The sequence below is a fragment of the Sturnus vulgaris genome, chromosome 29 (genome assembly GCF_052056855.1).
Source record: "Sturnus vulgaris isolate bStuVul1 chromosome 29, bStuVul1.hap1, whole genome shotgun sequence".
In the NCBI taxonomy this organism is placed as follows: Eukaryota; Metazoa; Chordata; class Aves; order Passeriformes; family Sturnidae; genus Sturnus; species Sturnus vulgaris.
The window spans coordinates 6,609,282-6,634,249 of NC_142271.1; the positions used below are offsets into that span (position 1 = coordinate 6,609,282).

General features: G+C 41.0%; 1 protein-coding gene across 3 annotated transcripts in view; it reads left to right on the top strand.

Moving 5' to 3' along the window:
- Nucleotides 1–24,968, top strand: part of MAGI3 (membrane associated guanylate kinase, WW and PDZ domain containing 3) — a 55,780-nt gene that overhangs the window by 6,086 nt on the left and 24,726 nt on the right. For 2 of the 3 annotated variants that reach the window (XM_014893262.2, XM_014893261.2), the window contains exons 2-5: nucleotides 19,453–19,569; nucleotides 21,012–21,131; nucleotides 22,620–22,829; nucleotides 24,111–24,285. In XM_014893262.2, coding sequence (XP_014748748.1) covers nucleotides 19,453–19,569; nucleotides 21,012–21,131; nucleotides 22,620–22,829; nucleotides 24,111–24,285 — 622 coding nt within the window. Of the gene's footprint in view, nucleotides 1–19,452; nucleotides 19,574–21,011; nucleotides 21,132–22,619; nucleotides 22,830–24,110; nucleotides 24,286–24,968 lie in introns of those variants that run through there. The other variant, XM_088180477.1, reaches the window with a different exon arrangement.

The window sequence follows — 24,968 nt, forward strand, 5'->3', positions numbered from 1 at the left end:
ATCAGAGTACATACACTAGGATAATTTTGCCTCTCAAAGGAGAGGCATTACTGTGTGTTTCTGTGGAAGCTGGCAGTGGTTCAGCTCCACGATGGAAGAGAGAAATGTGTTACTCAGGAAGCCTGAGGAGCCGCGCATCCGACTCAGGTCCCACAGCCTTTGATGGGTGTTGGGTAGAGGCTACTGTGTGCTACTGTGGAAAACTTCCCTCCCTGCTTGAGAGTTAATGGGGAACTGACCCATTCTGGACTGCAGAGGAAAGGTTGAGTCATTTGACCATGCTACGAAAAGCCCAGAGCATACAGGTCTGCTGTAATGAATGGATGTATCCCAGTTTCATCGAGTGATGCTGTCTTGAAAAAGAAAACCGAAAGGGAAATGCTTTCTGCTGAAGGCCGTTGTTTCTCTAAAACTGTCCTGTGTTAGTTTGGGAGCTGCCTTGCACAAAAAGCTTGCACCTTAAATGTATGGATGCAGAGGACTGTTAAGCACTAATACCACTGGGTATTAGGATGTTAATGTAATTTATAATCTTGCTTCTAATATTCCTCTTCATATAAATGTACTCTTGACATAGACCTTATTGCCTTATCCTTTCACATACTTCCTTGTTTAAATTGTACTGCGATGAGTGCTGTGGTAATGGATTGCGCCAGAAATGCCCTCTAATGATTCTTGGTGTGGTCATATCAGATGATAAGGAAGCCTCATGTGGCTTTTGCAACTAATTTGTACTTTTTTGTTCCCTTCAGGAGAGCCATTTTCTTCCCTGTTTTGATCCTTGATGTCTCTCAGGAGAGACCCTGTAGGATAGTGCATTTATCTGGACCTGGTGGCAGGGCAGGTTGTGCTGTCTGTGTTTTCCAAACCCACCTCTTTGGGTCCCCTCTTTTAAGGAAGTCACATTTTCACTGGGACTGTACAATCAAGCACTTTTATTCCAAATATTCCTGGAAAGAACTTTCCTTGTGCAGGTAGACAGTTTTGATTGAAATTCTTCCATATATGCTTATGTTCAGTTTTTACTAAGCCCCCACCAACCTTAGGTGTCCGTGCCAGCAGAGGTCTTGCTTAAAATCTCAGAGGAGTGATTTTGCTGCTACTCTGCAATGGCAGGAGGGTTTTATCCGTGAATGAAGCCAAGAATGAAATAAAGATGAACCTTTACTAAAGGCATGATTTCAACATCAGATTTCATGTCAATGATTTTTGTCCAGGTATGACTCTTCAGTTCTTGGCTGGCTTTCATGGAATGCTAGTCAGTTGTGGAAAATGGCTGGTCTGATCTCAGAAGATACAGTATCCTTAATTTTTTAAGAGAAGTTTCATTTTGCTTTGATAAAACCGATGCTTTGAAAGTAAACTGTCTTTTTGGAAACTTCCTGAAGTAAACAAGTAATGCTCATATAACTTGCTGTGCACTGTGCTTCTTTATTATTGAAGCATCTGCATCAAGTTATTTCCCAGCTGCAAATCTTAAAAAAAAATAAAAAAAAATCTTAAAATGTGACAAGGCTTGAACATTCAAATTGACAGGTGGAAAAATTACTCTAGTTTTCATTGTTACTCTGTTTTAAGATCTTCAAATTCATTCTTCTTGTTCTTGTTTTTAATTCACAATGTTTCCTTTTAAGAAATATTGTTGCATTCATGGACTGTTCGTTAGATTGCTTCTTGTTTCCTGAACGGGAGCAATTTTCTTCTTCAAAGCAACCATATTCTTGAGAATACTAGATTTGAATTCAGAAAAGTACTCTTAGTATTTGCGAGTAAATTCCTTATGTAGTTCTGCTGAACAGAAAGTGAGAGGAAAAATGCAATAGGAAGATTGCAGGCTTGGGTTGATCTGTTACATCATCACAAAAATCAGGATTCTTAGTAATTTGTCATCTCGGTTGTTAATTGATGTTTGAATTTGTGTTAAATTGATCTTTTTGAGGCCCTCTGTGGGTCATGATAGCAGTGAGATCTCCCAGGTGCTATTTCAGCAGAAGCTGGATACTATGGCTTCCAATCTGATCAGCTTTAAAAGCAGGAGCAAGTACTTTAGGTGGAAAGGGTAGTATCTTAGGAAGGGTCAAGAACACAGTAAAGGTGCTGCTAATGGTGTCAAGGGGGTTGTAAAACCTGTGTAAAGCTATCCCCAGTTGTTTAAGGTGCACATACAAGCAGTTACACACAGCCATGTTCTATCATTAGTCCTTGTGCAGCTTGCAATATGAAACACAATCACAGCAATCTTTTGTTCAGGCTTATATCACTGTGCTTATGCAACCTGTTAAAATAATGGTTTTATGTGGAAATGTGATTCTGCTTGCAAAGCACAGCCAGCTTGTTAGTTGTAACTGACAGGAAGCTTTTAAAGTGTGTTCTCAGGGCTACATTTAAAAAAGCTTGCTTAGAGCTGCTTTTCAATATGTATGGTTCTCAAGCTTGTAATTTTTTAATGAATTGGTGATTGCTCTCAGTTGAATGCAACTTCTTCAAATTGAAAATCACTAGTGTGTTTATCATCCATCCTGTATCGCTCTTCACTTGCTGAATAGTGTAGTTTGTATACCTTGATCCATTGTAAGTTATTTTCCTTAGATACAGTTAAAAAGTGAAATCATTTAAGCTCTGAATTGTGATGTCTCTTCAGTTACTTGTAAAAGAAAAAAAAAAGGAAAGCTTTGGGTGTTTTTTAATTGTAGCTCTATGACGTCATGGTGCACTTGAATGGTGATTCTGTGATCTACTTCAGTGCTGTTTCATTATTACCTTTGGTAATAAATGCAATCAGCCTGGCAGCTGGTGACTGAATATGGATTGGGGGTGCTATATAAATACCAGAAGTGTTCTGGGTTTTGGAATCTGGAAATGCATTTTCCATATCTGAAGATTCTAAGGTCCCTTCTGACCCAAACACTTTTGGGATTCTATGCTGTGATCTTTAGATGACTGGGTGGTTTGCTGTTTAGTTTAGTAACCTCTTTAAAAGTATTGTGTCTCTTCAGTAGTTGTAGTTTAGTCAAACTTTAGGAAAAAACACGTGTGGTGTTTTGGATGTGCACTGTGGGTTCTGGACATGTAGCAACATGTAGCAGGGAAGGGATGTTCGGTGTAAAAACTTAGTGAGTCTGGGCAGGAAAATCCCTCTCTTAAAAATTAATTGAAACACAAAGCAGAAATGCCTGTTTTCCCTGCAGGAGTTTTGGGAAGATCACAGCAAAAGTGTAACTGAAGCAGAAGCAAGGGCCATGTGCTGTGTCATACATTTCTGGTGTTTGTGCAGCTGGTTTTGCTTACCAGCTTTGTCCCACAGCTGAGTATAGAGGTCCAGGTATGTAACTTACTTCTTCTTTTGCTGACATTATCAAAAACCGAAGCATAAATCCGTTGATAAATAATTTGAACTTGGTGTAATTGATATGCTGATTAAGTACTTCCCTCCTGTACTAAGTGATTTCTATGAGAAATCTATGAAATTTTTCTATTATTTTAATTCTATGGATTTAAAAATTATTTTGACATAATTTTTTCCTGAATAGACAACAATAACACCCAAACCATTTAAGTCATCCCCTTCTTTGAGGTTTCATTGCCTGGAGATGCAGCTTTGCTTTGGTTATACACCAGTTTGCCATGACCTTGTTGCAGCAAAAAGCAGCAGAGTGTGCTGGTACTATTCATTAGATGCAAGAGGATTAACATCCAGCTTATTTCCTCTAAAACCACAGAACTATCAGGAAATAACTAAGCCCTAAAGTTTTAGGTTTGTGGAAATTATTTCCTCCTAATGCATGTACTTGAGGGGGCTAGGGGAGGAATTTCAGAATCCTGTTATGTAAAAGAGAGGCGGAGCCCTGGGAATTATGTTTAATGGCTTGTTTCAGCCTTTATTGGTCTAAAGAATTCCTCAAAAATCAGCTGACCAAAAGTGCCAGGGAAGTATTTTTGCCTCTCTTGCTGCAACTGTTATCTCTCAGTAATTTCACTAATCTTCTTTGCAGTGAGATTACATTGGAAATGCTTTAGTGCAGGGAGGACTTGTTTGTGAAAACTACTTGATACTGTGGATGCCATCGAAGATCTGACATATTCAGATGCCAGTTATGCCCGTACTTTTTCTTTTACATGGCAATAATATGCCATATATTTTGAAAATATTTTAGTTCTATATATTCCCTGCTAGATAAGGTGTGAACTGTGGATGGGTGTGTTCAGCTGGGGGTTAAACCGTGCAGAACAGCTGAGGTAATAGCTTGTGCTGTGTCCTCTTATACATTTTGAAAAAGGCAAATAGTTATGTCCTTGACAGATCTGGGTACTATTATTAAATGCTATTTAGTGGCTTTATTTGCAGGCAGCAGGAAAACAGTTTTACTCAATCCAGGGCCTGAAGTATTGGTCATGTTGTGGAATTATGGACTATACAACTTGACTCTAAATTGCAGGCTTTCCTCTCTGCCCTACTTACTCAGTATAAAAAAACTAATCCTGTGGATTTTATTTCCCTCTCTGTAAGGCAGCAGTGAGTAATTACTTTTCTGTGGTGAAGGTAGAGATGCTGGAAGAATTTAATTAATGCTCATTAGGAGAAGCTACTAGTACCTAAAGGAATTAATTAGGGTGGGACTTGTAATGTTCATCAGAATAGCAAACAAATGCAGTGGAGAGACTGCTTACGCTGTACTGTGTGGTATATTTTTCTGTTCCGCAAAATATTTCAGAATATGTGGGTCTTCCACAGCCAAAGATGTCTTTTAACTCCTTTAAAGTGTCCAGATTCAAAATGAAGTTTGGGTTTATAGTGGAAAAAGCAGAAAAGTTACATATGTTTGCTCAGCCGTAAGGTACTACACTGGGAGCGCTTCACTGTCACTTTGTTCGGGTGGCTGAATGGCCTAATTCATTTAAATATTTCATGTTAGTATTTCTACTATAGTAAATACCTCACAGAAGGTGTTGAGAGCATGGTGACAACTGGTTTTGTGCTCCAGGGACGCTCCTTACTGCCAACAGGAGTGCAGAAATAACATCACCTGGAAGCTGATGTGCAGGTTTGGGTGTCTTGAGTTGGAAATAACCTTGAACTTCCCTCTCAGAGCAGCCCAGAGAGCAAGTGAGATGCCCTGTGGCCACAGCTCAGGTTGGCCTTTGGTGTCTCCCTATTGGTGGATGCTGGACAGATCTGGTGGGTTCAGGGTCTGCTCTGGGTTTATTTAAACTCAAGTTGTGGTTTGAACCTGAAGCTACAACGATTTGTAAATCAGAGGTATTTTTACTGTTGAAACAATGTTCTTAGCACGTTTTTTAAAACTTAAATTTTTTTCACAGCTCTTCATTTCCAGCTGTTAGCTGTCTGACACTGGAGCTGGCAGTTGCCTTCTAAAGAAGCATTGGAGGAATGTGTTATTCTGGCAATTCCTTATCGGAAATATGGAGAATTGAAACTCTGTAGATACTGGAAAACTCGGTTACCATACTGTGATTTGCATAGCTTGAATAGATTTTGCAATAGTCAGCACAAATTCTGTTAACAAAATACAGGTGAGACAGGTGTAGGTAGGAAGGCTGTAGTAGCCAGGTCTGGTAGGAAAGCAGGAGGTTATTTACTTTCTCTGGCCTTTGCAGACGGGGGGAACCTGGAATGAGCATGAAAACTGTTGTGTAGATGAGCCACTATTTAAACTGTGGTGTGGGACACTACTTAAAATGGAGTTATTTTTATCAGACATTGGCCACCATTCAGGGGCAGTGGAGGACGGGATCTTTGGGGTCTTCGTGAACCTTTTTATCAGTCTGTATTTGTACACGCGTGCGGGTAGTGTGTCCACAGGGAAGTTCCAAGGTATTCAGAACTACCAATTGTTCTCTCAGTGAAAAGTGTACTAAAAATAGTACAGACATCAAAACGCAGTCTGTAATGTGAAGTGTCAAGCTGTAGGAATAGTAAAAAAGCTTTTTACATGAGGAAGTTCTTTCTGTGAGCTGTTTCTTACAGCGAGTGAAATGCAGCAAAAAGAAAAATGACATGAATCACTTTCTGCTTTATTGAATTACCTTTAGGTGGCATAAAATTTGTTCTGAAGTCCTTATTTATTGCCATTTGGCAAATACATTTGGGTTTTTTTTCTATTTGAACTATGTTCTTAAGAGGTCTAGTGCTCTTCCTGATGTAGGGCTGCAGAGATGTTGGATATTAAGGAAATGGCAAAGAGAAAAGCAGTGTTTTAAAAAAAACACCCAGTTCTTTGACAGAACTTTCTGTGTTATCTGAAGAATTGAAACTGGGACATGAGCACTGGGTGCTCACTTCAGACTGCAGTGATCTGAAAAGATTCAGCATTTGTTGTTATCTGGCAGTCTTAAGTATTAAATGCAGAATGCAAGGCTTTTCTCAAAGTCTAAATGCAAAGTGCAAGGCTTTCCTTATTTAATGAATAAGTGGAGATAAAAATAAAATCTGCTTTTTGAAGTAACAATGTGCATCTGGTTCAAACACAGGAAATTTGAGCAATGCCTGCAAACTTAGCTGGACCTCAGTGCTGCAGCAGATTATGCTGAGAAGCAGAGGATATTTGGAATTTTGCTGTGCAAAGGCTATTCTTAACCTGCATGCCAGACTTGCACTGGTATTTTTTAGAGTAACAAATTATGCAGTTGGCCCTCTCCAGTCACACCCTCCTGGCACCATAAACCTTTTGGGTGCCCACTGTGCTGGGCAGGTGAGAAAATGCTGTGCATACAGCACAGCCTTGGCTTTACCTGGTTACTCTGACGGTGCCTCTGGGAAAGCCCCATTAGTCTCTTAGTAAGAATTTAAACTGGCAGGTAAAGACAAGGTAATCTGTTTCATCCCATGGTTTATTTGAACAGCAAGATGTCTGGTTCCTTTTCTTTGCTGTTGCTGTAGAGCTGCCAGTGGGGTCTGAACAATGAATTTGGGAATGTAATGGATTTATTTAATAACAATCAAGTGCTCGCTATGCAATTGCTGCCTGATTCTGACTGGATATGAAGAGTAAAATTGGGAAGGATCTAGACTACATTCCAATCACAATTTTGTGAGATGATGAATGAGGTTAGGACCGGTGCCTGCTGTCAGATTTGCCTGATGTAATTCTTACACTCGTAGGTGCAGGGTGTGTTTTTCATCACCTAGCTGAATGTTTTATTATATTGGTCAATTGATATATATCATATGGTGATATTCAGACCAAAATATAACCTTTTAAAACACTTACCTTCATGTTCATATGTGTCCTGAAAATGAGGAGAAAAGGGAGTGTTTTAGGCAAGAACCATCTAGTGTGGGTAACAAGCTCTGTGCTCTAGGGAGCATTTCAGAGAGATTACTGCAGGACCTATACGGTCAGACAAGGTTTATAGAAAAGGAATTGTGCAATAAATACAGGAACAAACTGTGCGCTGTTAGTTTGGGTGTTACTATTGGGGTGCACAGCCATAGCTGCCTTCTGGTTGATTGTGAATTGTGAACAGAAATTGGATTTGGCTTCGCCTTCAAAGCTGTCTCTTTATTTGAAGTACTTTCTTACAAATATTCCATTTCTGTGTCAGTCTTGAATTTAGTGAGCTCTTTAAGCAAATATAAATGACTCCAGCCTTTGCAGGCAGCTCCATAAGAATCTGGCTGGTGAGTTTCCCGAGTGGAATGCACTGCAGTCTGATAGCTCCAAATGCATTGAAAATTCTGTTACTGTAACTGAGGACTCTTTCTGTCTCATGACCTAGACAACATTATTATTTTGCTTACAACATTCACCTTGTGCCAAACTTTGTTGGGCAAATATTAAGTTATAGAATCACGGAATTGTTAAGGTTGGAAAAGACCTTTAAGGTCACCAAGTCCAGCCATCAAACAGCACCACTAAACTATGTCCTCAAGTGCTAAATCAACAAGTTTTTTAAACACCTCTAGGGATGGTGACTCCAGCAGTTCACTGGGCAGTCTTAATTGAAACTGAAGGCAACTGGTGCAAGTTAATCACTGAATTTAATGGCTTAGCAGCCAGACAGTTGTCACAGATAACTGCTGGGGAGCAGTTGTTTGCTGCCCTGTTCTCTAGACTTTGATTCTTGTTCACTGCTGAAATGTTTATTTTGTCATTTATTGCACTTGGAGAAGGGCTAGTAGGTATCTTTGAAGCTGGCCACGAATGAATGTGCCATTTGTCCCCCTAGTACAGCCCTGCAGGATTTTCTAAAATCAGATAGTTTAGGCTTTTGAAGTGTGTTTTTACATGGCTTATGCTGGAAATCATAAGAGAGAAAATGAAGTTACTGTGGACTTATTGCCCGTGTTCTTTCTCTCTGCTTTGACTAGTTCTAGTTTATTGTATAGAGTAGTAGAATAAGTTTGCTCTGAAGTTAAAAATAATTGGAAATAGAGCTGTTGGCTGCCCCATGTGGAACAACCTATCCATAGGTGAGGAAATACTAATATGTGCCAGCTAGAACTGAATCCGCTATACAACTGACCACTTAAGGAGCAAGTTTTCTTCTAATGTTGAATAAATTCTAATTATGAAAATAAAATGTATCCTTTTAATGAATAGGTTATTTGCCCATTTTTAATCTGCCAGTCTCTTGAATGCAGGTGTTCTGAACACTTTATTGCAGAAGTGTTTCATGAAAGAAGATCATCATACTGCTGTTATATTGGGGTGGCTGTGTGCATGGCCAGGAGTTGGACTTTGCGATCCTTGTTGGTCCCTTCTGGCTCAGGATATCCCATGATTCTGTGAGTTAGTTATTAATCTGAAGGTTTGTGTTGTAATTGCTGTTGATTACCAGCTTCATTTTCCACATACTGATGTCCTCAGTTGAGATACTTCTGTTGCTAAATACAGATAGGTAAGAAAAACGAAGAAATGCTGAGAAACAGATGTTGCAAGACCAGATACCCAGCTGTGTGCTAACAAAATGAATGGTGATTAGCTAACAATTCCTTGGCAGGCAGAGGCATACATAAAACAGTAAACACAGCATGGGGAAATAATAATATTAATTTGGGGGGGAAAAAAAAATTCTGAACATTAAACGTTGGCAGCATCAGTTCGACCACCTTGTGTTCCTGAGGAGCTGACTGTATTGCAGTAAGTCACACCAAGGTCAGTCAAGCTGATTTTAGAACTGTTTTTAGACATGTTTTCCTGCAAAATGGTAGTAGGGAGGTGCATGGATTTCCAGCTTAAATGCTGCGTCAGTAATGAGGAGGAGTCAAGTCAGCCTCAGCCGGCTGGGTTTGTTAGAAATTCCAATTACTGTGCCAAACAGTGAGGTGAGCACCTCTGGCAGCTCTTTGAGCGAGCTGTGGCTGTCAGTGGGATCCTGCACTACTCCCAGAGATGCTTTGGAGCTCATCAGTCAGCACCTCCGGTGCATTTGTTCCAGGTTGTCTGCTGTGACCTGGGTTCCTGCGGGGAAGGGCTGTGATGGGATGTGCCAGTGCTGCCTGAGCAAGTCCAGCATGCTTGTACTTCAGTAGAAAGCAGCTGAGCATTTCCTCTCTGCTGGCATCCAGCTCCTCACATGTGTGCTCCTTGGAGAAAACACTCTTTCATAGTTCATTGAAAATCCTAGGTTCCATAACTAAAAATAAATCTTATTAAATGAATAGTGGTGAAATAATAGATATCTTGTGCAACTAGATAGCTATCCTTTCATTTTTAATAATATGTGACGATTAACTAAGCTTGTAGGGAAATGGTCTTCTCTTATTTGATTACTTCAACAACAGCCTGTGATAAAGATTGTAAACAGAAACTTGCCTGCAAAACTGGGTTATAATAGAGTTGGAGTTCATTCAGTGACACCAGAGGGATTCATAGGTGTGACAGATCGACGTGGATCAACATCTCTGCTCTTTCTGGGATGCTGTGCTGCACACTGCTGTGGCCCTGGTCCTTGGTTGTTGCAGCAGACTGAGTAAAGCATCCCTCGGTGTAGAATTGCCCTGTGAACTTTGTGAGTCAGGGGCTGACATTAGTCATAGTTGGTGCACATCTGGAGTTCCAGTGATTTCACTGACTGCTCATGTTTTGCAGTGAGCACTGTGAGGGGGTTGTTTTCCAAATACACTATGAGATGTCTCTATTCAATACCACTGTGACACAGCACCTCTATGGGTTTGATCAGAGGAGTGCTGACCTGGCACGTAGATCTTGGTGATTCCAGGTTCCTGAGAGTCCTCTGGAGTGTGGTGAGTCACAGCAGCGCAATCTGAAGCATTAGCTATCGCTTGGGAATGCTGCAGCCCACCCTGCAGCAGTGCTGGGATTTCCCAGGCTCCTTGACAAGTGGGTTTCTGGAAGCTCTAATTCCTTCAAAAAAGTTGCACGATGACTCATCTTTGTCGAAGCAGGAATTGCTCCTTTACTCTTTGTGCTCAGGGGTTCTGTGTGCTGATGGGACCTTGGTGGGGGTCTCATGGGAAAGTGGCATTGAGGAGCCACTAAAAAGCCCTTGGGTGACATTTCTGTATGGGAATGACCTGTTAAAGAGGTGTTATACTTGCAGGCAGTGCAAAGCAGGGATGTTCAGGATGGGGCTGGTATTGAAAGGACAGTTTGCTGTTGTGTAAAATAGTTTATAAGTCCAGCTACCGAGGTCCACACACTGCTGCTCACTGACACAGTTAGAGGACACCTCTGCTGGGAACATTTTCTGTTTTCCATGGTGGATGGTCACCCCAGAAGTTTGTCTGCTCCAGGAGATCAGGCATGCAGCATCTTTGTCGATAGAGTATCTTTGTCAGACTCCTGCCCTACCCAACTCCAGACTGAAATAGGTTAGTGGGCCTAGAAATTATGCAGAGTATAATTGCATATCTTGCTTCCTATGGAAAGCAGGCTAAAAATAAAACTGCCTGTGATTTGCATAAATTCTATTCTGATCTGAACACTCAAAAAAAAAAGGTCTTGGCTTGTGAACATGTACCCTCCTGTTGGGAAAGCAGTGCCAAGTTCCAAGTAGATTAAATGGCTTGTATAACAGAGAGCAGCTGCAAGGACATTTTTCTTTGGGGATATGATTGAAATGTGTCATTCTGTAGAGCTGCACACTGCTTAAGCAATGAGATATGGTATGTTAGACACACGTCACATCTGAAATGTGATGCACTCTCTGGACAAACTGAAGGATTGGCAGCTTCTGCTAAACACTATGACAGGTTAACCTGCACAGGTGCCCTGTGTGCAGTCCCTTGTTGCGGTGTGACATGGGATAATATTAAATGTCAGTAAGTTTAAATTTGCACATAAGCTGGAGATTTCCAAAGGGAAGCATTAATATTAGAATAGTCTGGGGATTCAAGTAACATTTTGTTCAGTTGGATATGTTAATTGTGCTTTCTAGAATAAATGGGTTTATTTGCTGTCTCAGTAAAACATTTTCTCTAGTGTGAATAAATTAAAACCTCACATTGTAAATTTAAGGGAATTAATGGAAAATTATTTATAAATTGGGGAAAACAAGCCATAGTTAGCCTTAGGAAAATCATCTCCATTGTTCAGGTTACTTGTCTTTGTTTTGGTGCTCCACCAATTAAGAGCAGATTAAATGATTTATGTATTATTGTAACCTGTGATAGCTACAGAGGACTCTTATTTCGTGGCTGTAAGCATCTGTACTCGACTTCACAGTTCAAGTGTTGCAGTGACAAATACTACTTACCCAGAATAGTCTTTGTAGTGTATTGAGCTGCACAGTGATTAAAACTCAGCAAGGCCTTGAGTGCATAATTAAGAAGTTTTAATGAAGTGCTAAAAAATTTTGTATTTTAATTTTTTAAAACGTGTTTGTGTATTACAAATTCTGATTGTTGTTTTGACCCTTTAGAGTGTTGTAACATCCTTTTAACGTGTTTGAACCCATTGGTGTGTTGCCGCACCACGGCAGCTCCATCACTTGCCTGGTGGTTTGACTAGATCATGAACAGGAAATGGCCTCAGGTTACACCGGGGGCGGGGTGTAGACTAGGTGTTGGGATTTTTTTTTCATGGGAAGGGTTGTAAAGCTTTGGAACAGGCTGCCCAGGGAAGTGATGGAGTTACTATCCCTGGAAGTGTTCTAAGGAGCATGTGGATGTGACACTTGAGGACATGGTTTAGTGATGAACATAGTGGGTGCTGGTTGATGGTCAGACTTGATGACCTTAGAACTCTTTTCCAGCCTTAACAATATTCTATTCTGGTCAGTGTATTTGGTTCATCTGCAGTTGTGCTGTCAAAAGCCTGTTTCCTCTTGTGCTTTGTGCCCCTTTCTCACTTAGAGAGTCATCATTAGATCTTGCAAATCACATTTGGTTTTTGTGAGGTGTTTTAAGCTCCCGGGCTGGGCTCACTGATTTTTCCAGGCATCCGTGTAAACCATTTTCTCTGTCTCAAACCTGACAGTGGCAGAGGCTCACAGGGTACAGTTTATCTGGATTCTTGTTCTTTACCATCACTGTCAACACATCTGACTTGAAATGGAAATCATGGACCAGTTTACCCCATTTTTGAAAATATAGCAAATCTTTATAAATAGGCAAAACATTGTTAATCTGTTCAGTGTTTTTTCACTTCTCAAGAAAATACCAAATTAAAGAGAAGAAAGTCTCCATATGTAATAAAAAATGTTGAACTTCTCTTTTGTAAAGTTATTTTCCATTTTTCTTCCCCACTGTTAGATTGAAGGAAATGGTTATGTTTGCATTTTATTTGAAACCCATTCATTATTTTAAACTACTTGAGTTCTGCTTATATCTCCTCCAGTGTCCGATCTTCTATCGGAAACAGCTGCACAGAACTTTGAGCCTTGCTGTTCTCCTATTTAATAAAGGAGTATTAAAATACTTGGCATTATCAGAGTAAACCCTGATCACTGGTAATTCTTCTGACTGTATACCCATGGTTAATGGATTTTTGTGTGCATGCAATGTATTACTGTAATCATACCTGATACTTGTGTGTGTGAAGCTGGAGTCTGAAAGTTTGAACTACTTTACTCAAAAGAATTTTCATTTAAAAAAATCCTTAAGGTTATAGGCAATTCATTAGGCTATGCAAGTTTTTTTGCTGCCAGTGCAGGGCCTTTTGCTGCCTTTCTGTGGAAATCATCCACAAGCTGAGAATGTCTACAGATGTAACAAGATACAGAGAAGAAAAGTAGAGACCATGCTAGCACCGTGTAACTGAGTAGTACTGCTGCCCTACATACGGGTTTCCAAATGCAGCTGGTCTCAATTTCCTACTTTGTCCTTAGTTCCGAAGTAGTGCATAACCCTGCCCTGCCATGTGCTGGCTGGGGATGCCCTGTGGAGACATGGCCATGTCCCAGGAGCAGATGGAAGAGAAGGGGCAGGCATCTGCCTGGAGCTCTACTGATGCTCTCCCTGCTCAGAATGTGTTCTGGCATGTGAGCTGAGTGCTTGTGCTTTTAAAAAAAAAAAGCTCTTTGTTGTTGGCTGTGCTGAGACCAGAGCTGCCCTCTGCAGGTGCAGGGGAGTGTCCCCCCCCCACCCTGCCCATAGATACTCTGGAGCTGGCAGGGAAGTGAGCTCAGGAGAGGTGGTAAAAGGTTAAAAACCTCTTGGTTTCACAATGCTGGATCACAGAATCCCAGAATGGTTCAGGTTGAAAGGGACCTCAAGGATCGTCTCATTACATAGGCAGGGACACTTTCCACTAGACCAGGTTGCTCCACGCCCAGTCTAACCTGGCCTTGAACACTTTCGGGGACAGGGCAGCCACAGCTTCTCTGGAGAACCCATGCCAGGGCCTCATGGGGAAGAATTCCTTCTCTCTGGCAGTGGGAAGCCATTTGCCCTTGTCCTACACTCCAGGCTTATTTTTCACTTCCAAGCTTCAGTGGTTCTGGTACATCTGTGAACAATGGCAAATGTTAACTGGGTACCAAGTGTTATTTTAATACACTGTCTAAATGGCACTGACAGCTCTAGCTAGTTTTTTTTTTGTTTGTTTGTTTGTTTTTTTCATGGCAGATCAGGAACCCAGCCATAGATACTCACACTCTAGAGCCCTCTGTTACAGCTGACTTTGTCATTTCTATACAGGCAGAACTAAAATCCAGGATGATTGCATCCAAGCTCCCACTGTTTACATTTCACATGTTGTCCCTCTCAGCTCCAAGTATATTTTGGAATAAATAATGCATGATTTGCCAGTCCTTTTTGTGTTTCTCAAATATATTTTGGGGATGTGCCTTCCAAAGGATATTTTAGTTAACTTCAGAACTTGAAATGCTTTAATGATGGAATTTCATGAGCAAACAGTCATATTCGTTTTCCACTAGTTTATTTACAGTGGCCTGGTTTATTGGGAGAATCTTTCCAACCCTGTAAGATTTCAAGGAAACATCACAGCACAGAATGCTGGGATATTCACGAATGTGGAATGAGAAACTTTGTCTCTGAATCAGTCACCACCTTGACTGAGGATCTGAAGGCATTATCCTGTGAAGGCTGATGGTGAACACCTCTTAGTTTTTAGTAATGAGTGATCTGAATCTGGAGGCTTAAAAAGTCAAAATTCGTAGTTATTGGTGGTTCTGGAGTCAATTTTGTGTTACTTACAAAAGTAAGAAAATCCCCAAAGTCAGCTAGGATGTACATTTTGTAATGGAGTTTGTGGTAACCTTATTTCTTAAATCTGCATACATGGGTTTTCATTTCTTTCACTACTACTGTAAATACCCTGTCAGTATTTTGAGCACTCTGGGAAATGATTTATTAATACTGTAAGGCTTGTCTCTACCATAATTTCTGTAAATTGGACTGTATTACCAAGAATTTATTGGATGACATGTAGCAAACTATGACTAAACAAGCCTTTCAGTGTAACCCTGTCTAATATTTCTCATGTTTCAGATAGTAAAGTAGTAGTTTTATTTAATGGATTATTGTGGCTGCAAAGAGCTTTGAGATGTAGTGCTTCACCTGACAGGGAGTTTGCCTGCATTTTTGAAGAAGCTGCAGTTTTTCAGGAAATGAGCAGAAGTTACCCTGAGTCCATAATGTGACCAGGTTCTCTTTTCCCGGATGGGTCACTGATCCAGGCATGGTTGTCATCTCACCTCCCAAAGCAGCCTGGATTTTCTTAGGGAACTCTCTTCCACAGGCAGAGTCTCAACTTAGACTGCTGCATTCATTACCTGGAAGGGAGACAGGGAGGTGTTGAGCGTGAGCCATGAGCTGCCAGGCAGTGCTGCTAGTCTCAGCCTTCCTCCTCAGAAATCCCAGGGCTGTGGGCTCCCTTCTCTGAAGGAAAAGCAGGCTTCTGCACAGGAATCCATTCATCTGTGTTTCTAGCTCACAAGCTAGAGGAAGCACCTGCTGACTGGGTTGGACATTCTCAAAATTATCTAGTCTGTTTTCTATATTGATTGTAATAATTTGAACCTCCCACCTTCTCCTTGTGCTGAGATCATAGGTGTGTATTTGCCAGGTCACATTGAAGTACTTGCAGGTGAAGGACAGCAGGTACTGACAGCTGCATCACCACTGGGCTCTTCCAGCCTCTCCACGTTTCATGAATACAGCGATTCTCTTGTGTGCTTGGAAATCATTGTGCTTTCTGAACGCACATGTTCAGATCTGGAACTTGTGTGAATTTATCCTATGTTAATAGTTGCTGGGGAATATAATAATGTGTTATGTGCTAATTCTAACTTGGGTTTCCCAAGACTGCATCCCTGATTTGTGAAGCTGAACATTTCTTTGAACGGCTTGATGCTTGATGCTCTTAATGTGTGTTTCACTGGAATTTTCATCGTTGATGGCCTTTTGCAATCACAGCTTATGTAACACATACAGCTGAGTGGAGCCGTTAGACACTCCGGGATTCTGTTCAAATGTGTGGAATTCTGAATGTACATGATGATACTCTGGTTACATTTCTCTGCTTTGTTCCAAGTGAGAAAACAAAATTGCGTGGCGGTATGTAGTATCTGCAATTTTCAGCCTGTGAAATTCAGGGGATCAGGAGGAAGGTGCCAGAAGGTGGCGGCAGATCACTGCAGGCTGGGCCGGGAGAGCTTCTCCCTGCCCAGCCCTTGGATTGTGGGGGCTGCTTTTTGGTGGATGGGAGGCTGGACATGCCCTGGCTACATGCCCTGGGACCCAAAAACCAACCCTACCCCCAATCCCCGTCGTACCCCACCCCCGAGTCTTTGGCTGATCTGATACCACAGCGTGGGCAGCAGGGGAGGGGGGGATTCTGCCCTGCTCAGGTGAGACTCCACCTGCAAAGCTTCCTCCAGCTCTGGGAACCAACATCAGAAAGATGTGGAGCCGCTGGAGCAAGTCCAGAGGAGACCATGGAGATGCTCCTGTTTGTAACTGCAACATGTATTCTTGAGTATTTCCATGACACGTTGGATATATAAATAGCTGGGTTTTGTCCTGTTCAGGTACAACAGTAAAGGCCACTTCACCAGTGCAGTTTGTAAGAGCCACCACCCCCATTTTCATGATACCCATGACTCCTATTTGCCTCCTAATTCACAGCACTGTGTTTTACTGCAGTGGCACTTGAGCCTTTTTTTTTCCTGCAATCACTTTATTCTCCTTCCCCAGCTTCAGTGTGCATATCCTCATCTAAACAGTTATTTTTGGTTAAGGTAAATTAAAACTGAAAGCAAGATGCTTGTGGCTGTTTATGTTGTATAAGGTGTATTATTCCTCTTGACTGGTCTTTGTGTTGCCTGTGTTATCCTTTAGAGGTAGCTCAGCAGCACAACAAACACCAGCGCAACATTTATCTGGTCATTTTGGAGAGGCCAATACATGCGATTTTCCTAAAAGCCTGTGTGAAACCATATAAAAGAAGCATGTACAGCTCCTGGAGGGAAAACAATCTGGCTTTTGCCAGAGGTTGCCTAAGGCATCTTTGGTATTACTTTGTTTTTCTGCTTTCTAAGGCACACCATTCTCTATGTGAATTTCTGTGATTTTTCCTCTGCCCACTATTTTGTTTGACTTTCCTCTGTTTTCCCCAGGAAATCCTGTCATCTTGGTCTCAGAGTATGGTCCAGTCTCTAAGCTTTTAATATTAAGATTAACCCCTCAATATCAGCATATCCTTAGTGGCAGCCTTGCCTTTATTTTGTCTTTAAACTGAGTTGATGTTTATTGAAAAGGGTTTATAAGCTTTTAAAAGTTGAAACATTAAGAGGGAAAGATCAGTGAGTAAATGAAGTTTTTTATTCTACATCCAGAGCAGATTCTCACATATTGCCTTTTTTTCCAACATGCAGTTCTCTGAAAGTAGCTGATGAACAGACTCGTCTGTCTCAGTGAAATAGAAGTATTGATCTGCCTAAGTGAAATATGCTGGGATTGCTGAAGTGCAAATCTGGCTTTGGCAAAGAGATGTCAGGACCATTTTAGCAGAAAAACATTTTTGTTAATGTTGAGGAACTATCTTGTCTACAAAGAATAAAGTAATTTATAGTAACAAATGGAAAATACTTTTCTTGCTGGAGATTACTCCATTTGTTTCCATATTCCATGATATGTTTTGCTCATTATGCTGCAGGAAGCAAATCCAAAGTTTTATAAGGAACAGTTCATGCTGGTAAATAGGGAATTGAGGTGGGGGCTGCAGAGTTGCTGTGCATTCCTGGGAAGGGGTTGGGTGGAGAACTGCATTAGTGGGAATTGCTATTGCTAGTGTAACTGCTGGATAGCCACAAGGACAGTGCTGAGGTGTTGTCTCAATACTGCAAAATGCTTTTTATGTGTTTGGAAGTAATTTTTAAATAAATAACAGTGTTAAGGCAGGTGAGAAGTTAACTTCATTTGGAGCTCAGGGCTCATGTTCGGCACAGGATGTGCTACCTGTTCGGAGCATGTGCTTGGCTTCTTCTGTCCTTGCTTGAGGGTTTAAGGTGCTTTTGTATGTGGGCATCACATATGTGGACATCACTCACCCCTCTGAAGGGCCAGTAGGTAATCTTGGTTCCACTTTGAAATATTCTTTGTGGCATGGTTTTGTTTGGAGGGAAGAGAATGCAGAGAGTGAGCCATGGTTGCTGAAGTCATGTTTGAGAGCTGAGAACAAGGTGTGAAATGCCCTCACCTTGCCTAAAAGGGAAGGGAAAGTATGAACTTGCCACCATCAAAACATGCAGCCAGCTTTGCAGAAGTGACATATAGTTGGGAAAACTTGGTTGATGATGGGAGGGTTTTGATGGTTTGGGACTTTTTCCAAATTTGACATATATGTAAGTACAGTGATTGGTTGAAGATGTAGGTGAGTGGGCCTTGTATGAGGACTGCTGTAGGGTCTGTGACCTGTTTGAGGTGGGCTCCTCAGCAGCTTTGAGCTCACAAAGGCTTCAAAGACTCCTGTCAAAAATGCTTCTGGGGCTGGTTTATGCATTTCATAACCTATTGGTAATGTAATTTAACAGGAGCAGTCGTCTGTTCTAGCCTTTTCCCTGCTGTTGTACCACACCAGCATCCATCTGCTGCTGCCCATCTCCTGCTCTAGGTTTGGAGACAAAGGTTAAGCTTTTTCCCTGAAGCCCTGAGTGTTCTGCTGTGGTACGTAACTTAAATTTACCACGGTCACTGAACCCTATTTTATGTGCTTTCTGGGAGGCTGACAGAGTACAAAAGACTGGTTTGTACCCTCCTGTGTGAAGGATGAGGCAGTAATACAAGAGCTCAGTTATTTGTATGCTGAAGGGGCCGTGGTTCTCCAGTGATGTGACAGATTCACTAATGATGCTTGACAGAGGTATTGCAAAGGAGTAATTGTAAAAAAAACCAACTCCCTTCTATTATGCAATGTTTTTAAGAAGGAAATATTTTCTTTTTATAATTTGAAGAATGCAATTTCCCATGTGACAAAATATTGAACTCAGATGACTGGTGAGTAGGTGTAAATTGAATGGAAGCTATTTCAAAATACAGTGAAATAGTTTCTTGTCTATAGAGACTTTGAATTTTGGTAATAGGTTTAGTATTTTAGTACTTTATATTAATTTTCAAACAATTCCAGAATATTGTCACTGTCTTGTTCGGGAGATGAGTGGGGATGGGTGTTAGTCAGCTCTGCTTCAAATCATTGTGCCAGAAGAAATTCTTCCCTGTGAGGGTGATGAAGCCCTGGCACAGGGTGCCCAGAGAAGCTGTGGCTGTCCCATCCCTGGCAGCCTTCAAGGCCAGGTTGGATCGGGCTTGGAGCAACCTGGGACAGTGGAAGGTGTCCCTGGCAGGGGGTGAAACAAGATGAGCTTTAATGTTCCTTTCTGACATATTCTGGGATTCTGTGTTTTGATAGCACAAAATGGTATTTTCCATCAAGGTTGTTGTATTTAAAACAACCCAACTCTTCTAACTGCTTGCTTTTTCTGAAATTTCTGTAGCAGTGAAACACAGTTCTTGTTGTGAGATCCTGCTTTACAAGTTATTCTAATTTATTCTCTTTTCTTTTTAAGGAAAAGTCATCAACAAGGACTTGCGCCACTACCTGAGCCTTCAGTTCCAGAAGGGCTCGATAGACCACAAACTCCAGCAAGTGATCAGAGACAATCTCTATTTGAGAACCATCCCTTGTAAGTATGTAAAGATCAGTCTCATTTGATCTATTCCTGCTAACTCCCACATCATTTGTGAGCTTGAAATGCCTTCTCTCTTAATCTGGTTTAGAGTTTTATCTTGCAGCAGAGACTTCTGGCTTTGCTGGAGTCGTTTCAAATCTGAAGTTGCTATTAATTGGTACAGCCAGTATGGACTGAAAAACAGCAAAAACTTGAGAATTCTAAGTTCAGATTGTTTCAGTAGTATCTGTGTGTTGCTCTTCACAGTTCATCAGTAGTTGTTGTTAGAATGACCCCAGCCACCACAATAAAAAAATCTTTCTCCACATGATCAAGCAGTGCAAAATTGTCCTGATTTTTGTCAACGTGTTAGGGTTTTTTTCTTCACAAAGAGCAAACTGAGACCTTGAGTGTCAAGTGCATTAGGCAGAGCAGGCAGATGGAAGGAGAGTGGGAGGAGGGGTTGGGTGCAGAAGGCGTGGCAGTGGCAGAATGTACAGTCAAGCTGTTTGCTAGTCCTGAGAAGACTGATTAAAAAGGCTCATTACTGACTGTTTAAATATTCATTGCACTAAAAACTTACTTTGTCAAGTAACGTTTTCGTATCTACAGGAATTCTGCTCTCTTCTCTCTGAGCACACCCAAGAGTTTGTGGCTTTCTTCAACTGCATTTCACTATTATTAGCTTTTATTTTCTAGCTGCTGTTAATACTGCTGCCTGAAAAAATGATATATGCCTTTGAAATGCTATTAGGTTGTAGGCAGTAATGAATAGTAATGAATCAGTGCAGTCCTTTCAGGAGAGCTTTAATTAAGCTGTTTTAACTATGGGAGGCCTATTTTCATAGACAAAACACTTTGAGAACCTCTGCATTAACACAGCAATTTACTGATAAAGTTTACCTACAGCCAGGGGTTGGAGTGTTGCTCAATTACACTCTGAATTGTAGGTTAAAAAATAAATGTTGTGCCTAATTATGGATTTGGTGGCCCAAAAATCAAATATGCTTAGTCATGATGACCTCATTGCAAATTAGAGACTTGGTGCCGGTGGAAATAGGGAAAGATGCAGTACCCTTTAAATAAAACATCACAGCTCCCAATGTTCCCAGAATCCTAGACTGAGATTGCCTGGCTCAGGTGTCGTTAGCTGCCACAAAAGTTGTTTTTGGTTCATAAGACCATAAGAAAGAATTCTCTCTTAATTACCACCTCACCCAGCTTCTTCTCTTATTCGTCCCCAATACCAGAACTGTCGTTCCTATGTAAGTTACTGGCTCAGTTTTTATACATTATTCTTTACTTGCTCACCAGTTGTTTTAACTCTTACTGAAGTGACATCATCTTTGTATAAAGATTTGAAAATGCATTGTTTTTTGCTGAACTGTACAGCAGGCAGCATTTGTTAACCGGGAGCATTTAAGTATCTTACAAGAGTGTTTTCTCTGTCTTTGCAGGCACTACAAGGGCTCCCAGAGATGGGGAGGTCCCTGGGGTAGACTATAATTTCATTCCTGTTGAGCAGTTTAAGGAGCTGGAAGAAAGTGGAGCCTTGCTAGAAAGTGGAACATATGATGGTATGTTGGTGATGTTTAATGGAGTGGGAATAAGGACCCGGTACTTGTGTCCAGGATCTTAGTCCGAGTGTAGCTCCTTGTGGTACCCGTTTTTCCGCTCACTCGATGGTCATGACAGTGATAGAGAGACAACAGTTAGTCTGTTTTTGGATTAATGTGAAGAGGAGAAGCAGTCTTGTTGTAAAGCTTTCTGGAAAACCACAGATTGTGCTTTCAACCGTTCTTAATCCCATCATATTATTTTCATTGTTGCATTTCTGGGAAGCATTCTGAAAAGGTTTGTCTGTGCCTGGCACAAATTTAAGAGAATTTAGTCAATTTTGTGTAAACCTCAGAGAACAGAGCCATGTTCTCCTCTCAGGTGTGCATCAAAAGGACAGAAGGCAAGAGAAATTCTGACCCAGCAGGGAAACAAAATAATTTTTCAATGAAAAATTGAACAGCACTACGCCAGATTGTCCAAATCTGTAGGAAAGTTGGGTTTGTTAAATATGGTGAAAAAATAAAAGAAGATGTAAAAAGTAGACAATCCTGTGAAAGGCTCTTTACCTCTTGTTTTCCGTATCCCACACTATCTATTAATATAGTCCTGTCTGTCGAAATATCCTAAGCAAATTTAGGCTAAACTAATACTTTCTTTTAATTCCTGAGCTGCACTTTATCTGCCTGTTCCCTCTCTGAGCCTTGCCTTTGCTTGATATTTGCAGAAAGCTTTTCTTTCTTATTTTATTTACATGGTCAAAACCATATCCAGGCACCAAAAGTTACCCCAGCAGGAATTCTGGGAAGCTTCCTTGCTTTGTGCTCAGTTCCCTAATAAAAATCATATGAGCAGTCAAGAGAGAGGTCAATTGCTGAAATTCTTTTCCAGAAAACAGCAGATGATTCCTTTGTGCTTTAGATTAAAATATTAAAGGAAAAATCTCTTCCTTTTTCTGAAGTAAGAATAATTTTTAGATGAAGCCATATCAACATCTTTGTTTTGCAAGTGTATTGTCAGTAGAAAATTGCAAGTGTTAAAAATAAACTTTTATGGTTTTATGGAAATAAATACTTTGTTTCTGCACAAAATGAATTTGCTTTTTGACTTGAGTATTTCTGTTGTGCTGTTAATTAGTATATAGGGTAAGAATAATTGATTTTCACTGTTTTGCTCCTGTAAGGCTGCTCCCTAAGTCCCTTCTATGGAGTGCTAGTGAATTCCAGGCAAAGTTAAAAAATCCATCTTTTTCTTTAGAAAACTTACTGCAGGAAAAGTTTTCAGTTAACTTCTTGTTTTCTGACAACTAGTGCTGCATTGGCAAGAAGTCAGTGTATGAATAAATAGGTTTTGACTGTTGATTGGGTTTTGGGAGTGCTGATGTCTTCTTTGAGGCTTTAAATTTTCACCAAAATATGTTTGTGTGGGCACTAAACTGATAACAGCCACTTGGAGTGCCGTCACCTGTGTCAGTGCTTCAGTGATCCTGATTTCTGTCTCATTTTCAGGTAATTTTTATGGTACTCCAAAGCCTCCAGCAGAGCCCAGCCCCTTTCAGCCTGATCCAGTGGATCAAGTTCTTTTTGACAATGATTTTGATACTGAATCACAGAGGAAAAGAACCACATCTGTCAGCAAAATGCAAAGGATGGAAAGTTCTCTCCCTGAAGAGGAGGAAGAGGAGGAAAAGGAAGCAGTTAATGGCAGCGGAGGGATAGGTTGGTTGACAAAGGGAGAAATTCCCTGGAGTATTGTATGAATGGATAAGGACTATACAAATAACATTTGTGCTTCCTTAGTTTTGGTGAAGTATGAAGACAGTTTCTATTCAGGCTGGTGCCTCTACTTGATTTTGAGATGACCTTTTAAAAAGAACCAGCTGTTCTCCCAGCCAGATGTGCAATTGCATCATAAAATGCACTGCTTGGTCAAGAATATGTGGTGCTGGATGTGGGCCAGTTGCACGAGCGGGAAGGAAAAATTTGTCCACTCTTCAAGTAACAGAATCCTTCACAGAATAGAATTCATACCCTGCAAATGTTGCTGTTGAATTTTGAGGCAATTACTGAATTTGTACACAGGAGATTCTAGGGAAGTGATTGGTTTAAAGGGCAACGTTGGCTCATACTGTAAAATTTTCAGATAATTTTGCATAAGGGAACTATCACACGACCTGAAACCACCCGAGGGAGAGCTTGTGGAGAGAAATAAAGCCAACCAAGTGTGTTGAGGCTGGAGTGGTGTCCAGCAGGACATTTCTGGGATGGGCAGGATGCCCTTTTCCTTTTGCTATTATGGTTAGTTATCTGGAGGTGGGGGGATTGATGGTGGAGAGGAACTGTCACATTGCATTTGCAGCTGATCCTCTGTGTAACTGTTTAGGATGGAGTTATACTGACCGGACCTGACGTAATCTTGTCATCTTCAGGCCTGGCAACACCACAGAGGGGCCAATGGTCAGGCTAGTGGTTGGGTGGAGGTTGCATCATGTCACAGAGGGTATCAAGCATAACCTTGATTCTGAAGGGCAGGCGCTTCTATTGAAAGATTCCCCCAAGAATTTTCGGGATCTTTTTTCTAGTTGTGGCTTGTAGGAAGGTGTTGTTTTTTTTTAATGGAAGTTTGAGTCTTCTCCACATTTCCTTCTGATTCTTTGAGGAATATTAGTAGGATTTTTTGGGTCGTTTTATGACATTACAAACACTATTCTCTGTGTAGAAATGGCAACAGAGCGTAGTCAACTTGGATTTCTGCCAGTGTTGATTTTTCAAAGTAGGCTGAGACACATAATACGAGGTTAATTCTGTTTGGCAGGGGAAGAGCAGAGTTCAGTGTTTTCATGTCAACTTTTCAAAGTTCACAGCTGAAAAAAAAAGTGAAAAAAATGCACATCACACACAGGGACGTGTTTGACATCCACTCATAGCCAGATTAAGAGGGTGGTTCTTTGTGAGAAACAACATAAGCATCTGACCAACACTTTCCCTGAACAACTGCAGAAAACAAAGAAAAACATTCAGATTCTCCAGACTGGATGAAAGCTGTTCCCAGCTACAACCAGACAAGCAGCAACATGGACTTCAGAAATTATTTGTCAAGGGATGAGACCCTGGAACCACTACCCAAGAACTGGGAAATGGCCTACACGGACACTGGCATGATCTACTTCATCGAGTGAGTAAATTGCTCCTTGGAGGAGAGAACTGCTGGTGGCTGCAGTGTGGAAAGCTGCTCTCACCTCTCTTCTGCTCTTGCTGCTTCTATTTCTGTATGAAATTTAATATATTCCTACTGTTACATTCCTTACTCATAGTCCTCAATGTTGCACGCTCGGTACAATTGCCATCATGCAGGAAAACCTTATGGTTCCACCTGCAAAGTCAGTTTGTTTGTTCTAAGTTTTGTATCTCACAAATGCAAAGCTGGCTAGGTGTTACTAAGTGAAATATAACATAGAAACCTTCTCTATGTCAAATTTCTCTGAAATTTGTGACCTTTTTTTTTTTTTCTCTTCTCTGCTTGTGTTCCTTGGCTGGGAGTGGATGTCCAAAATACAAATGAAAGTCCAGGATAGGAAAGTAGCTCATGTGTGCACATGTAAAACTGCCTCATGAGTTCTGAGGCAAAAATGCAACAGAAACCTTCCTGAGAGTTAAGCATATGAGGAGGCTAAAAATATGTTTTTCCTATCAGATAGAAACAGCTGCTGTTCTCATATGAGCTTTCCTGGGCTGGGAAGAGAATCTGTGCCTGTAACACTTCCCATGTGCCCTGGAGAGCCTCCAGTGTGCTGGTGCCTTTTCTTTTTAGATTTTTTTTGTATGACTGAGGAACAAATAAAGGTTGTATCATCTGAA